Raw genomic sequence first — 16,440 nt, 5'->3', positions numbered from 1 at the left:
GAGTTTAGAATTACATATGCCCTGCTTTTTACACTCGCTGACCTTCATACGGCCTAACACCATCGCCATTATCGCCAATATATTTCACTATTACATCGAATCCTACATAATAATTTTCTTGATCCAGTAGTGCGCAATATTAATTACTTGTGATGCAAATAATAAAAATACTACTATCACAATGCATTCTACACAGCGATCAGTTGTGTTTGTCCTGCCTATAGCGTTTCGTCTCTTGGCCACCTGCAGCGCTGAGGTCGGTGCGACCTGCGACATAGCGGATACATGCAATATATATAATATATATCGTATGTAACTATATATAACTAAATATAAGTGTGTGAATCTATTTCTCTCTAAGTTCTCTCACCTATGCGGTCCCGAAAATGGCGTCTTCCAATCCTAAAGAAAAAAAAAAAAAAAAAAAAAAAAAAAACCCAGTAAAGTTACAATTACAAATATCAATACTAATCAGTACTAAAAACAAGATCGTAAATGTTTTTTTTATTGAATACTGTCATTTCTTTTTATGCTGTTAAAAATTTATTATCTAGAAAAAAATTACAAGTGATGAGTAATTATTGCTGATAGAGAATATTTGAAGTAAAAATGTGTTTTTCAATGACTCCATTAATTTTGGAATTATTAGCTTCTTAATTGACATTCAGATTCCAAGTAGCCGTTTCCTCCATATGTTCTATCAAATACTTGTCCTCTCAATGGTGTATATTCAAGCTGTAATATAATTAAATATTTTTTAATTGAAAATGTCATTTTTTCCATAGCACCTACATTTAAAGTTATGATTGCACAATCGAGCAAGAGGGTTAGATAAAACTTACAAGAAAAGCTCTGCATTAATAATTATTTATTACGAGAATTAATTAAAATAATTTACATTTTCAATACTTGTTGATGATTTTTATCAAAAATAAATAAAAATAATTATGCACACACGATCCACTACAAAAACATATTTTCCATTTATTTACAAATGCACTGGTAAAAAATATACATTATACATTCATTTAACTGGCAAATGCAAGCCATTTATAAAAATTCTCTCAACACTTAGTTACAATTCGGTAGAAAATTCGGCAATTGCTTTTAGTAAATATTAAGGCAAGATTGTCATATAAAATTCTTTTACATTCAAAATTGTACTATATCATTTGTGTATGCAATCCAAAAATTCAAATAAATAAAAGAGAACACTTCTATATTGGATTATCTTATTCTATCAAAAAATAATATTAGTATAGCAGTACTGAACTTTAATTACAGATATATTTTTTAAATCAGTTAAATAAATAAAAATGCGTAAATTTTGTTCTCGTAAGTAAATGTTTTTAACTTTTTTCTACCGTTACTTATTAAGTAAACTTTACAATAAAATACCAATTATTCATTTTGTCTCTTTCGTTAATTTTTAAATTGCGATTTGATTTTAATTATTTTACTATCATTATACTTTGATTGATCACTGTCAGAAAAAAATTATGTGAGATATTGTTGCATTTCTTAAAAGTTAAAAATAATACCTAATCTAGCTTAAAAGCCGTACCTATGGCTCTACATGGTAATTACCGTATTAAACTGATTATACTGTAGAATAAAAGAAAAACACAATACAGGGCACCAATTGTAGACAAGTAGCTAAAGTACTAATAAGCGTACAAAAGAACACGATTCACATTTTATATTAAAGCATATAGCGACATTCAATTTTCAAAACACTTGAAAAGCATACTTTTGCGCGTGAAAACAATTTCAAAATAATAGTTGATGGAAACGACGGGTAGACCAGGTATAGATAATCGTATTGACGTACGCGCACGTAACACACAAACATGCGTACATATGATCGCACTAAAATTTATGCTTCCATCTAATGAAGTAAAAAATTAACTTATTTTATCAAAACGTGACTAAGAGTTTCGATCACAATGAAGTATTTTTATACAGAAACAAAATTTTAGAAAATGAGATTACATTGAAAATGTAATTTTACGTGTATATACTACAGGTATCTACATGTAGAACGAAATTAATTAATACCAGCACGTCAACACACTACGAATAGAATGTTATAAAAATGAGGCCGATAGTTGCCCACATACGATAGCAGAAGCGGCAACCGGATGCTTCGCTTCGGGCAATTTTTCAATAAGTAATCATCCTCATCAAGCTCAACTCTCCCACACACTTTTTTCATTGTCTAAACCACGTAAGCATGCGTGTGTGCATGTACACGCATGAGGGTTCGTTAATCATAAAAATATTGAAGAGGAAGTAACGACCTAGCAAAAAGGGAAGATGTTTTGCGCTACTCCCCTTTACATTAAATACTCATTTGGTTGCTTTGCCTTACAAAAACTTTTTCTGAAAATACTTTTGTTATGGTTGAGGCTATAAAAACGCTACCCTATCATTTAACATTATTTTTTTTTATTACTTGAGAAATATATAATTTACAACCATTATTATTAGCATTGCTCATAATTGCAGAGAATAAATTAAAAGTTAGAATAAAAAATTTTCCGATCATTTAAAAAATAAAGTATTATTTTACAAAAAAACACGCTTTTTACAAATTATCAAATTATAACTCTTATGTTTCACAAATCAGAAAAATTGAAATTTATTTTAATAAGATCATCGACTTTCTGCAAAGTGTGTCTCGTTCAAAAATTATTTATTTTTAATTAGTACTTTAAATGGAGCTGAGATTCCATGTACGATTTCCCAGTTAATGTGCTTGTCTTACACAATGTCTTAATAAATTTGAAAAACTCAAAATCACAACTGTAAATAAAAATTCGTTGCATATTTTATTTTAATACGCGGATCACAGATTACAAGCTATTCAAGTATTTTTCACTGTTCCAATAAGTATTGTCTGTGTGATCATACAAAACGGTTGTACAAAAATTTCATAAGCTGTGCATAACACGATCTACTGAACCTCTCAAGTTTGTGATGTAAACGATCAAGTTTATTTAAGGGTATTTGTATTGATAATTTCAAATTCCATTGTGGCAACGACATTGTACTTGCAAGACTAAGAATAAAACAAATGTAAAAAGTTTTCATGAATTAGAAAAAAAAAAAAAAAAAACTTAGCCTGGTCTATTGATTTTATAATACACAATGATGTATGCAGATGAGCAATTACTGAGCTGCTCATCGACAACCCCACGCGTCCGGATGCTCATACTATAGGAATTAGTACAATGAACCCGTCGCCGGAATCGTTGTATTGCGCCGATGTTGCTCGTTCTCGGCGCTATACTTATGTAACAATAAAACTATAGAAAGAAAAATAATCTCATGCGTGAAGACGAGCACGGGACACGGGACAGGTAACACACACATATGCACAGATGCATGGGAACAATATATAACGCACCAGCGCCCACGCGTGCGCATGAATACCTATATATACTTCCATGTGCGTATGAGGAGTATATGAAAATTCGCACAAAACAGTAAATATGTATGAATACAAACATATGAAATGTTTAAGAGTTCTCGGCCTACTACGCGCAGCAGAGAATGAAAGACAGAAGCAGCAAACGCACTAGGTCAACAGACGGAGTTGCTCGTGCAGCCATTATTCACCTGCGTGGATTCCGGCAGGGGTGAGACCTCGTAATCGGCTACGCGTGCTTTAGGCTTCAAGTGCTGTTTATGTTCGCTCAAAAACTTGGCCTCTCTTTTTTCCTTGAAGAGATCGGCTACTCCAAAAACCTGAAACAACCGAAGGAATTTCCTTGATTCATAATGGGTATGATACATTAATCATAGACAAGTACAACGATGCAATCGATGCGTCAACAGCGTATTATATACAAGTATATACACAACGTATAAGAACTGAGATGGTTGTACCATTATAAGAGCTATGGCGGTGCCAATGGAAGAGCCACCGAGAACGTCGCTCCAGTGGTGCTTGTAGTCAGAAATTCGCGTCATCGCCGTGAACCATGCCATCATCAAGCACATCAGTTGGAGAAAATGTCGAAGCAATTTACTACCTCTCCACGTGAAGCGCAGCTGCAAATAAAGCTGCAACAACAAATATAGGTGATGGTATATTTCATACCTATCAGTTTTTCCACGAAGTTTCTCCTTTTTTTCGTTTATCGTTACATTTGTTAAGATTTGAGCGAAAAATACTTACAGCCAAGAATATCATGGTGTAGGCCGAAAAAGACGAGTGACCAGATGGAAAAGACAATCTGAAAAAAGGAGAAAAAAAAATTACGTTTAAGAGAAATTCAACTAACCAAGGGTATGCGTATTTTTTTTTTTTTTTTTTTTTTTTTTTTTTTCATACAAGCGATTTACGCCTGGAAAAAGCCAAGGTTCATGTTTTTTTCTGCTATGGTGCTGTTAAAACTTTCGCTCTCTGCTTCGTCACATTAAACAGCACAAGTATAAGGTGAGTACATTTGGCATGTGAAACATTACGCATATACACACGCAACCTTGGTATGCTCGACTAAACGTATACATATACTTTGAGCCTATACTGACGTAAAAAAAAGAACGCGCTTCTCGCAATGGTTGAAGTAGTGCCATTTTTTTCTCTTGGGCGAGTAAAAATAAATTTTAAAAAAACGAACCACCTGCAAACTGTTACGCGTATAGAATATATGCATTGATAAACAAAAAAGTATCAATGTTCTTGGCTATTTTTTTTTTTTTAACGATTTCAAACTCGAAGCACAGAGAGAGGAAAAATTTATTTCTTAGTGCTGAAATTTGATTTTAAAAAAAAAAAAAAAACTAAAAAAAAAAAAACAACCTGTATTAGAATATACTGGTATAATAACACTCTGCGCTGACTTTATTGAAATCGTTATTTATGAGCGTCGCATGATATACCTGTTGCGGTAAAACGGAAAAAAAAAAATGAAAAAAAAAAAAAAATACTGTAGAGGAAAAGAACCAAAATGACCGTTTTACACGTAGAGTAAAAAACATGTGCGGACCAAAAGAAATAATGGTTGGCACGCTCGTGGCTGCTGATAATTCGCATATATTATATACACGTCATACTTGAAAATCAAAATTGGCGACCACACCATGTATATTTATACATATCGACGTACTTAATACACGGTGAGTCACAATTGTAAGGGCGAATCGGAATTTCAAGAGGCGAACTCTTGGTGTACTCTCGGCAAAAGTGCTCGCGTTGCGTCCAATGAAACACTCAAGATCACGCGGCGCTGATGAAATACTTCATCAAAGCGAGAATTTCCAACAATTGACTTTGAATAATATTTGGTTGCATTGAAAAAACCCTTTCCTTGATTTGAGCCAACGATTCTTCTGATGAAACGTGTAATAAGCGCGTAAGCATCAGGTGATAAAACGCCCTTCATTTCATATTTTTCTCAGTATATATATACTTATTCTTACAATCAAGCGAAATCAAAGACACGCTCGCATCTAATCCAGGAAGAACCGTGCGAGTATATATATATGTCGGCGCAGACCCAGTGCGTACACATATTATATGGGGTATATATAAAAAGAGCTTGTCCTTAGAGCTTGCCGATGCAACGACGGCGGCGTCATTGAAGCACAACATATACACACAAGTACCTCACAGTGTAGTCGTCTCTAGGTATCTGTTTCTCGAGAGCAGGAAGCTGTAGCTCTCCAAACGGCGAGACTCTGGCGCTACATCGCAAGTGTAGGCGATGCGGGTACACGAGCAATTCCACAAACACACAGTTGCGTCTTCGACGATGGAAATAAAAAACCTTTTTTTTTTTTTTTTTTTTTTTTTCAAACTCGTTTCATCTCGAACAAAGATTTGTATCCTCGGCATGTATATACTTTGATTTCCGAAAGCACGCAGAAAATCAACACTTTTGCTCCGATCAAGTGCGTTGATTGAGAAAAAAAGTAGAAAAAAAAGTTGCTACTTTGAGAGACTCTTGACTGGAGTACGTTTTTTTTTTTTTTTTTTTTTTTTTTTTAAATTTATTTATTCATTTTTTGTGTGGAACTGCTCATACTCGTGTGCACGAGCCCCCGTTCACATTCACGCACGGGTGCACGCTCGACCGGCCCCGTCTATAAGGCTACATCACGAAGGGAACGTCCTCGTATATATATATTTCATGCGTATGAATGAACCCACTGTCCCCCATATTGTATCCTCGTCTAAATGCCGCCTGTATGTGTACAGAATTGTCCTAATAAAAGCGAGCGCGCAGGAAGCCGAAAGGGAGAGAAGACGAGGATGATACCGAGAATGTATATATGTATACCTACTCACTTGAGGCTCGCAAAGGGGAAAAAGAAGATTAAGAAGCTGAAAGTGACACACATATGGAACGTCGTATTGTGTGTAATATATTGCACCCTGAAATCACCGTCTCGCAGCTGGTATACACTATTGGCTGCATTATAATGTTACAGTGGGTGATCGGCTCCCGTATATGGTACTTATTTGTAACATTATGATGATTAACTTTTTGTTTTCCGCACAAACATCTTAGCCGGTGGCCCTTGCTTCTTGGTACAAGCTACATATACCGTAAAACATCCCCCGAGGGTAATTACCTGAGTTCCTTAAGGAGCCGATCTGGTTCGGGTGCTGTGCAAACGAAATCCTGGATGTAGCGATGCTGGTTTTCAGGAGCGGTGCAATCGATGTCAGGCTTGCACAGGGTCATAAAGTGCGGTCGTAATCGGCCCACGGTGTACTTGGCTATGTCCGTCGTGAAGACGGTGGTTGCAGCTCCGAAACCGAATATCCCAATCTGCAAGCATCGGTATAGGTATGTGATCGCTTATATAACATCGAATATTTACAGGTGACAGCGCATACACCGACTATTTGGGACTTTAAATTCGTCAAGTGCGAAAGTTTCAGTGCTCGTAATTAACCGTGGATTTACTACATAAGTGTGATGCAAATCAACACCGAATCAAAGTGATGGGAAAAAAAACAACTTTTTTTGTTTAGAGCTTAAGAGCCATCAGGGAAAGAGGTGTCCCGTATAGGATTTACTACATTTTTTTACCCCTTTCATCTTGCTAAGTGTCATGTCTAATAAAACCTTGTATGCGCAAGACTACTTTTACGTGTAAAAAAAAAAAAAAAAAAAAACTACCTTTTTTTAAGTGTTTTGTTGCATAAACATCCTCATAAAAGATAATTATATGTCATTAGATATACAGATAAGCTACTTTTCCTCGTTTGATTATTTATTACTCATCAATCTCATGATTAAGTATACACAAAAAAAAACAAAAATACATGTTATGACTACAGGAATATTCCAAAGTTACTTATATTCTGCTTTCTACGCGTGTTGATATTTATCTACTGTACAATAGACAACATATTTCATTAAAAACGTGTCATTTGGTGCCCAAGCGGTGTTCACCTTATCATAAAAAATATGTATTTTACATGTGTGAACTTTACCTTCTCATATGCCATGCGTACCCAAAGGGGTATACTGTGGCTGAAGAGGACAAGTGGCGTCGAATCAGAAATATCCCGTGAATGAAGATACTCACATAAAAGGATCTGGAAAAATAATCAAGGACATGTTTATTATTTACAGATGGAAGAGATAAAAGATAACAATGGATGAATACTTTTGCTATTGTGTTTTGTTTCAGTCCTCGTTGTAAATTAAAATTAAAATTAAAAAAAAAACAATTTTAAGGAAAATATACTGATCTAGAATCGGCTAATTGTATTATATAGTTAAAAAATGATGGGTAAAAATTTGAGTTGAGTTCAAAAGTTGAGTTTGGTTCAATGACTTTTGGCCGATCTAACGGACAAAAAAAATTCAATGTAAATTTATGCATATAGGTAGTATACGTGCGCATATTATGGAGCTACTTTCGAATCAAATAATCAGTGTGGAAATTTAAACAGGAGAACAGTATATGTTGAACTCGTTGCATTTTAGAAAGTCCGTTTTTTAATTAAAAATTTTAATCGAACTACCCATTAGTGTTAAAGTATTAAGCAAGTGCGTGAGTATATAATGAGGATATTTTATAAAAGAGTAGTTCGAAACAATATATTTGCCAACAATAAGTTTTCCATGACTGCAAAGTTTGAAAAGTAAAGTGTTTAACCGCTGTTGTGACACACATAAAGTTTCAAGTTATTGCGGGCAGCACAATACTGCAAGAAATGTTTACGATTTGAACTGTTATTTTTATGTGAAACAAATAGCGGAAACGTTAAAAAAATAAATAAATAAAATTGTTCTCTATCTACGTTGTTTTGTTATACGTCATTGAAAAATGATGAAACGTTCGTGTATGGGTGTAACGAGCCACGTCCGATTGGATACTCATTATGTAAATATGACAAATAATGACAGTGAGTTCTTTCCCTTACAAGATAATATAATAGTGAGTAATAACAACATATCAAGTTGGCGTGTTTTATAATTTTGCAATGTAAATGCAATACGTCATATTATACGACTTACCACTAAGGCGGGAAGCAATAACCCAACGATGTATAACATAAAATTGGTCACCGTAGAATCAATGTATGGATGCTGTAGCGATTCATCGTTGCAAAAGAAGCCGCGCTTGTACGGCCTTCCAAACAGGTAGAACCCGAGGACCGCCATGCCCACTGCAATCAAACGATACGTACAATCATTATGATACACCTATGTGCAACACATCCATCATTTATTTATTTTTATCATCATTTGTAGCCGCAAATTGCAACGATATGATGCCCTAAATAGGTGTATTTCTATAAATGAGCTATTCCACACAAAAAAAAAATAGCAATGATAATAATAATAAAACAAGTTAGAGATCCCACGATGTTGTAACGCAAAGTGTTTTGAGGCACACCTTTGATTTTTATCTTCCTTTTACCATCAGGAATATAGGTAAGTAAACCAATCAACACACGTTAACAAAGACGTGACTCATTTTCGTAATATTTTTTACTCCGAGTAAAAAAGTAAACTCAACAACTATTGCACGCTATGAAATTCTCTTGCATGTACTCCGGTAAATTACAAAAATGTAAGATTCATTACTCGAAAAATGTGTGTTTAAAAAAAAAAATAAATAAATAAATAAAAAATTGTATTCTAATCTTGGAGAAATTTATTTTTTGGGAATTGCTCGTACAAAAAGTACCTTACGTGACATACAAGCACGCATACGGTGTAAAGTGCAGTTGTAAATTTTCAACACGAATAAGCAGTGCCTAAGTAGTATAAAGTTAATATTCTCAATGGTACATAATACGAACAGTGCACTCTCGGGGGGACCCCAGGGACACTTTGCCGTTTACACACTCTCTTTGCGTGCACGTATGACTTTTACAATGGTGATCTCATCGATTCGTTTTGTCATGCGTTGCAGGTATATAAATACACCTATTATTATATAATGGTGTCCATCAGCATCACAATAGGATTCCTCGCCTTAACTTACTGGGAACAAAATATCAATACGTATATTGTAACACACACTCTAAACCCGTACTTTTACATTTGCGCCCGTGAGTCATCGTTACATTGGTAAAAATCGTTTTTCCCCTGACTATCACCTCTCTCTCTCTTTTTTTTTTTTTTTTATCTTCGAACTTTTAACTAACAAGCGTTATCGTAACTTACGATTGGTCGTGTTATGTTAATGACATCGTGGATGCGACATTTTTTCCCCTCGAATTAAACAAACGAGAGAAAATTCGTTGTTCGACACCGAGTCGTCGATTATTTGTAAAATAATCAAAAGGTCTTGGGGGGGGGGGGAAAGAGCCAATTAACGATAAGATAAAGCAAAGAGAAAGAAACAAGTGTAAAGGGGGACAAAAAAAAAAGAAAGAAAAATATTTCAAAAGGAGAGAATAGGGAGGAAATAATAAGAAAAAACCGCAGTCGCGAGTCACTGGGTTGGGTTGGCGTTGTTATGGTATCACAAACGATGACGTGTATATTATACAGTATGCGTTCGTCACAGCTGACTAAGATAGTCGTACCAGCGATAAGTACTGATGTAAGATACATAAGCGTGGGTGCAACTGCACTGTTATTACATATGTATATAATCGTACAAAAATAGAGGAGCTCAACAGAAGGCGTGCATAATGAGTCTTGTTTACAAAGGGTGTGTGTATATAAGTGCATTGTTATCCCTGTACTTAATACACAAGCGTGTACAATTAAAAAAAAAAAGGGGGTAATGCGCAATGCGACAGGTGTATATTATACTCCCCATATACATTGTAACGCTGGCAAATAATAAAATTCGAGTACGGTAGGATAAGTAAGGAAATAAACCGGCCTGCAGGTGCAGCTTAAGACCGCAGTGTGCGCTGCACCTCGAATTTTGCCCGAAAAAGTTGTAAGTAGGACGACTTTCTCGCTTTCGCTCTTCGGGCCGAAAATTTTTTTGGCAAAAGGGGCACACATTGCTTGTATTATGTACCTATGCAAAAGAACAGCGCGAGCCGCATCAGTCAAGTTTTTGAGTGTATTGTACACTTGAACGTTGATTTTCTTTCTTACACGCTGCACACATTTGTATATTACCGTCAGTTTCGATTATACTTAATTAAGTACATGTAGATATATATGTTTCGAGCATTCAGATTTGGATTTTTGATAAGATACACCGGTGTTTACACCTTCATAGGTTATTTGACGTATCATCGCGTTTTTGTGTGCTTCATAGGTGTCAATGAGCAATTCTTTTCGGAGCCATAATTATGTACCTATATTTTTTTTTTCTCTGCGGCGGGCACGTGCTCACCATTGGTTCGACGACGGTGATTATCATCGAAGTATCCTCAATAACCCAAAAGTCGTATCTTTCGATGGATGATAAAATATTATTCTACGTCTCGTGTATTACAAGTATACTAATCGGTCGCTAATCGGTCGAACGTTGGCGGCGAGTTATATTCTTACGTAATTAATATACGGACAGGTGTTAATGATAATGATCGGTATCGGTAAATACCAGGTCCGACAGACGACTTTTGAAAATATGATTCATCGATATGGATTTTTAAATACGTACATTTGTTTTCTGCACCACTGCATACCTATATAACAAGTAAACAACATTATTTAAGAAGCGAAGCTCCAAATGTTAATACACTTCAACACAAGTAAGTAATCGTGGCCACCTGGGTAAACAGGCCACTGGATATATTCAACCATTTAATTGAGATAAAAATGTAATATATTTTTTTTTTATTGAAATATATCTCTACTTACATGCCGTCAATAAAATAAAACCATAGAATTACTTTGTGTTAAATTTTTAAATAATTAAATTTGATAGTTAAAAAATTTGGAGGAACAGCTACATTATTAAACTTGCCTGAAGCGGAAAATACATCAAATCGATTCAAAATTGATACAAATTGAAAGTTTGAACCTCAATCTACAATCTGCTTTTTTTTATTTTACCAAATATTATTTAGAAATATAATTATAAGCAATTTAAAATAGTCCTATTTTGGGGTGTGGTGGCCATCTCTCCGGGGTACAGTGGCCATCGAGTTTGTTGTTTACGTCAATACTGAGTCAGTCTGCTAATCTGCGGATCCTAACCTAAACTTTTTAATCGTACTTATGAGGCTCTTTTACCGTCAAGCTTGAATCAGATGGCGCCAGGGCACGTCGCGGCTGTCATGGCCGTCTTACTCACACAACATTACTTTTCAGTATTGTATGTATACAGGAAATTAAAGTGTAGTGGTAAAGCGCAATATTTGAAATTTTGAAATGAATAAGGAAGACAAGAAAGAATATTATGGAAGCTTCAAAGTTTCAGAATTGAAAAAGCTTTTAAGAGAGAAAGGAGCAAGAGTCAGTGAAAGAAAAGCAAAACTCGTGGACAGGTAAGCCATGACTTGGGAGCGGCAAAAATGTTGGTCTCCCAATTGCTTCGAGCCACTTTTTTTTTATCACACTATCAGAAGGAAATTTAAATTTCACTTTCTTATCGCAGGATATTACACTGCACTTCATTTTTCCTACTATCTTTAAATGTAAATGCAAACAAAAATTGTCTGCAAACAACAGCAATCATTTACAAAGGAATTATGTCTTCTGCTTTGCTCATTACACAGATAGGCTCACGAACACAATACACAACTGTAAATTTGACGGTGTGTACGTATGACAGCCGCGACGTGCCCTGGCGCCATCTGATTCAAGCTTGACGGTAAAAGAGCCTCATAGCCAAAACAAAACAAACAGTGTCAGGTGAAAGTTATGTAGTACTTAAGTAATTAGTCATATTTTAAGTCAATTCGGTATTAAAGGTGCAATAAAAATAAGTCATGGTGCGTAAGTATAAGAGAAAAACTGTGGATAAAGGCTGGAATGAATTCCAATTGCAGTTACGATATACCGAAAAATATATATTTCTCTTTATTCTATGTGTATACTGACAGAAAAATATTTATGTCGATATACATATTTATTTATCAATCTGTTATGTGAGTAATTATTAATTTACATAAATTTTCAATTTTTAGACGTAAGTTTAGTAGCAACATTTAAAATAACAACCTTTTAAATCGATGGCCACTGTACCCCGGGGTATGGCCACCTCTACCCCGGCCCTGGGTAAAATGGCCAGTTTGAGACGCATTCACTTTTTCATATTTAAACTACATCTATTATAAATAAATAACTCAACAAATTGGATACTATTTCTACACATCCGGCCCCTTTTATTTGCGTTTTTTAAATTATTCTACAATCAAGTAGTCGTTCATAACAACGTGATAAAGTTAGGGTGGCCAGACTACCCCGGTCTCCCTTATAGGCTTGACGCGCTAAGGCGATGTAATGATAAGAATACGTCTGGGCCGGAAAAGTGAATTTAAGGAAAACACAGATTGTTTGAGGGAATATGTTTGTTTGCCAGACTGCTGGAATGAAACATTTGTTTTGCATCGAATTGTTAATATATATAAAATTGTACCCAATCGATTTTGGTCCTAATCGAAGGGTATAGGTGCTTAGCATGTACCCATAAGATAAGTATGGATACGTGTGTGTGTGTGCGTGTGTAGAGAGGGAAGAGGGTTTATATTGGAAGAGGAGAAATCCAGTTTGGAATTGAAAATTGATCCTGTTTGAATGGAATGCAGGCGAGGAACGCGCTGGTTATACTTATACAACAACGAATAGGCTTTATACGTATATACCTATATCTGTATAAGTACAAGGGAAAGCGATCACCTGCGCGCCGTACCTATATATGTATATATACACACTTATACTCAACACAAGACGAAAGTGAGTCTGCGTGGATTCTAGAGTTTCAGGGGGGTACGAGTAAAATCGCACCAAAAAGTAGACGCGACGAATACCATCCCCAAATTCGAAAATATTGGATCTGTATAGGTGCACTTCAATACCTACACCTTTAATAATGTATATTATTAATTGCAAATAAGGTAAGAGTCTATATTAGCTGCCTATCAGTGGCAGGTAGGACGCAACAAGGCAAAAGCCAATCAAAGGCCTATTTTTGCGGATAAGTATACGTATATGTATATATTATTTAGGGGCTCCCCGTGGTGCGTGCATCGTAACCATTGTGTTGTCCACGCCCCCGCACGAATTTCACGTATTTTATTCGCTAGGTCGTACACCCCTGATTTCCTTGAACCGTAGGTATACTTTTATCCTACACACTAAACTAAATCATACCTAGGTATGCAACAATTGCGGTGCATAGTATACTTAACAATGGCTCTGTAACGTACCATAAAAATTTACGTATATGTATAGGGGGATAATATTAATTTATCGATCGGCTTCGCGATATAAGTAAGTATAACAACAATCGAGCCAGTGAGGTCTGTGTACATATTACTTACGTATAATAGGTACGCACGTAATGCAGCATGTATATATTTGCGCATATAGCCATACAGCAAATTGTAAGTCACATATGAGTGTGGAATACAATATAAACATACAGTTCAGTAATCAGCTGATGAGAAATCGAGTTGACGCGCACAGAGAAACTTGATGGTCATGTACTTATTGTCTTATCGTGTGCGGTTTGTTAACGGATCGATAAATTAAATTCTATGGTGACGATTTACGATGAAAGCCATGAATACAATGACGAATCATCAGCAACACAAAAATACAGTTCTTAATTTACGACACTTACCGACAAAAAGGCAGACAAAGTCGATTAAAATCTTGCGGAGTACGAACTTGGAGCCCCGGTCCATGATGCTGCATATAGTATCCCGGTCTCACCAGAGCTCGTACAATTTTAAGAGCTTATGTTTTTTTTTTAAACACAATTCAAAGCTGCATCTTTTTAATCTTGGACTTTAAATGTTCAGGCTGACAGGCGGGAGAAACACAATGATACGACACTCGACCTTGTAACTTGGTAAGCATTGATGATACACACATAGGATTGTTAACGTCTAACTGGCCATCACTAATGACAGACAACTCACGGCTCTCGCGGCAAACTAACTTGTTTCACACGATTCACGATTCACTTCACGATTCTCACCTTCTCTCTCGTCTCTCTCCCACTGCCAGTATTTATATACATATATTGGTTTGATCCCCCCTTCTTTCTCCTATCCCTTCCCGTTCGATTTTTTCTTCGTGTGTTATCTTTAACTTTGTGGAGGTGGAGGCGAGGCGCCAGTGCAGCGCGCCACGTGCCGCACGTAGGTCGTCTGCAAATGCAAATCCGCGGTGCCTTGCCATGTTGCCAAGTTGCCATACATCAAAAAAACACACACCATACATAGCGCGTACATGTGTACATATAGTTAAATCTCCGAAAAACTCGTAACTCGTAAGAGCTCGCGGTCGGAGCATACAATGCTTCCTCCATGTATATATTCTCTAAGGGTTAGGCTGATTCAATATCGGAACTTTTTCCCTAGATCGTATATAAAGCTATACGATCTAGGGAGAATGTTCCGTCGAGCAGACAACTCAGCAGTGAAGGGGCATTGCCAAAGACACGCGAAAATTCATAATTGTAATATTAATAACACAAGTGCCTATCACCCAATGACCCGGGGCGCTAACTGGCCACTCTTTTAAATAAATAATTATTAATAACACAAGCGCCTATCACCTCATGACACGGGGCGCTTACTGGTCACTCTGTTAAATAAATAATTATTAATAAATAACACAAGCGCCTATCACCGTATAACCTGGGGCGCTAATTGCAAATCTAATAAATAAATAATTATTAATAAATATGTCAAGCACCTTTTTCCTGATGATCCAGGACACTTATTTGCAACACTATTAAATAATAAAAAGGTGATCGATAACATATGTAAACATATCACAATTTTGATTGCTTATCTAGTACGACAAAGATCTTTTTAAATGGCGCTCTTATAATTTCTTGATAATTTATTATTCAATAGTAGCCAGTAAGCGCCCCGGGTCATAAGGTGATAGGCGCTTGTGTTATTTTAATAAGTAATTATTTAAAAGAGTGGCCAGTAAGCGCCCCGGGTCATTGGGTGATAGGCGCTTGTGTTATTAATAATTATTTATTTAACAGAGTGACCAGTAAGCGCCCCGTGTCATAAGGTGATAGGCGCTTGTGTTATTTTAATAAGTAATTATTTAAAAGAGTGGCCAGTAAGCGCTCGAAGTCACTGAGTGATAAGCGCTTGTGTTATTTTAATAATTATTTATTTAACAGTGACCAGTAAGCGCCCCGTGTCATGAGGTGATAGGCGCTTGTGTTATTTTAATAATTATTTATTTAAAAGAGTGGCCAGTAAGCGCCCCGGGTCATTGGGTGATAGGCGCTTGTGTTATTAATAATTATTTATTTAACAGAGTGACCAGTAAGCGCCCCGTGTCATGAGGTGATAGGCGCTTGTGTTATTTTAATAATTATTTATTTAAAAGAGTGGCCAGTAAGCGCCCCGGGTCATTGGGTGATAGGCGCTTGTGTTATTAATAATTATTTATTTAACAGAGTGGCCAGTTAGCGCCCCGGGTCATTGGGTGATAGGCGCTTGTGTTATTAATAATTATTTATTTAAAAGAGTGGCCAGTTAGCGCCCCGGGTCATTGGGTGATAGGCGCTTGTGTTATTAATAATTATTTATTTAACAGAGTGGCCAGTTAGCGCCCCGGGTCATTGGGTGATAGGCGCTTGTGTTATTAATAATTATTTATTTACAAGAGTGGCCAGTTAGCGCCCCGGGTCATTGGGTGATAGGCGCTTGTGTTATTTTAATAATTATTTATTTAACAGAGTGACCAGTAAGCGCCCCGTGTCATGAGGTGATAGGCGCTTGTGTTATTTTAATAATTATTTATTTAAAAGAGTGGCCAGTAAGCGCCCCGGGTCATTGGGTGATAGGCGCTTGTGTTATTAATAATTATTTATTTAACAGAGTGGCCAGTTAGCGCCCCG

The 16,440-nt window shown here is 36.1% G+C and overlaps 1 protein-coding gene across 2 annotated transcripts; it reads right to left on the bottom strand.

The window, feature by feature from the left end:
* Positions 1-536: 536 nt before the first annotated feature.
* wun (wunen) lies at positions 537-14,572 on the bottom strand. Of its 2 annotated transcripts, none has more exons than XM_014348329.2 (8): positions 14,185-14,572; positions 8,490-8,641; positions 7,457-7,561; positions 6,586-6,785; positions 4,184-4,241; positions 3,892-4,068; positions 3,622-3,750; positions 537-735 (listed from the first exon to the last, which is right to left on the bottom strand). In XM_014348329.2, exons 1-8 carry the CDS (start codon positions 14,246-14,248, stop codon positions 646-648), a joined length of 975 nt encoding a protein of 324 aa, XP_014203815.2. In that variant the 5' UTR covers positions 14,249-14,572; the 3' UTR covers positions 537-645. The 2 variants fall into 2 exon arrangements, with proteins under 2 accessions (XP_014203815.2, XP_014203816.2); XM_014348330.2 differs by having other exon boundaries at positions 653-735; positions 3,582-3,750; positions 14,185-14,570.
* Positions 14,573-16,440: the final 1,868 nt, after the last annotated feature.

Source organism: Copidosoma floridanum, unplaced genomic scaffold (assembly GCF_036245765.1).
Source record: "Copidosoma floridanum isolate Cflo_tuat_1 unplaced genomic scaffold, Cflo_Japanese_pri ptg000009l, whole genome shotgun sequence".
Taxonomy (NCBI): Eukaryota; Metazoa; Arthropoda; class Insecta; order Hymenoptera; family Encyrtidae; genus Copidosoma; species Copidosoma floridanum.
This window is presented reverse-complemented; position numbering and strand designations above follow the sequence as displayed.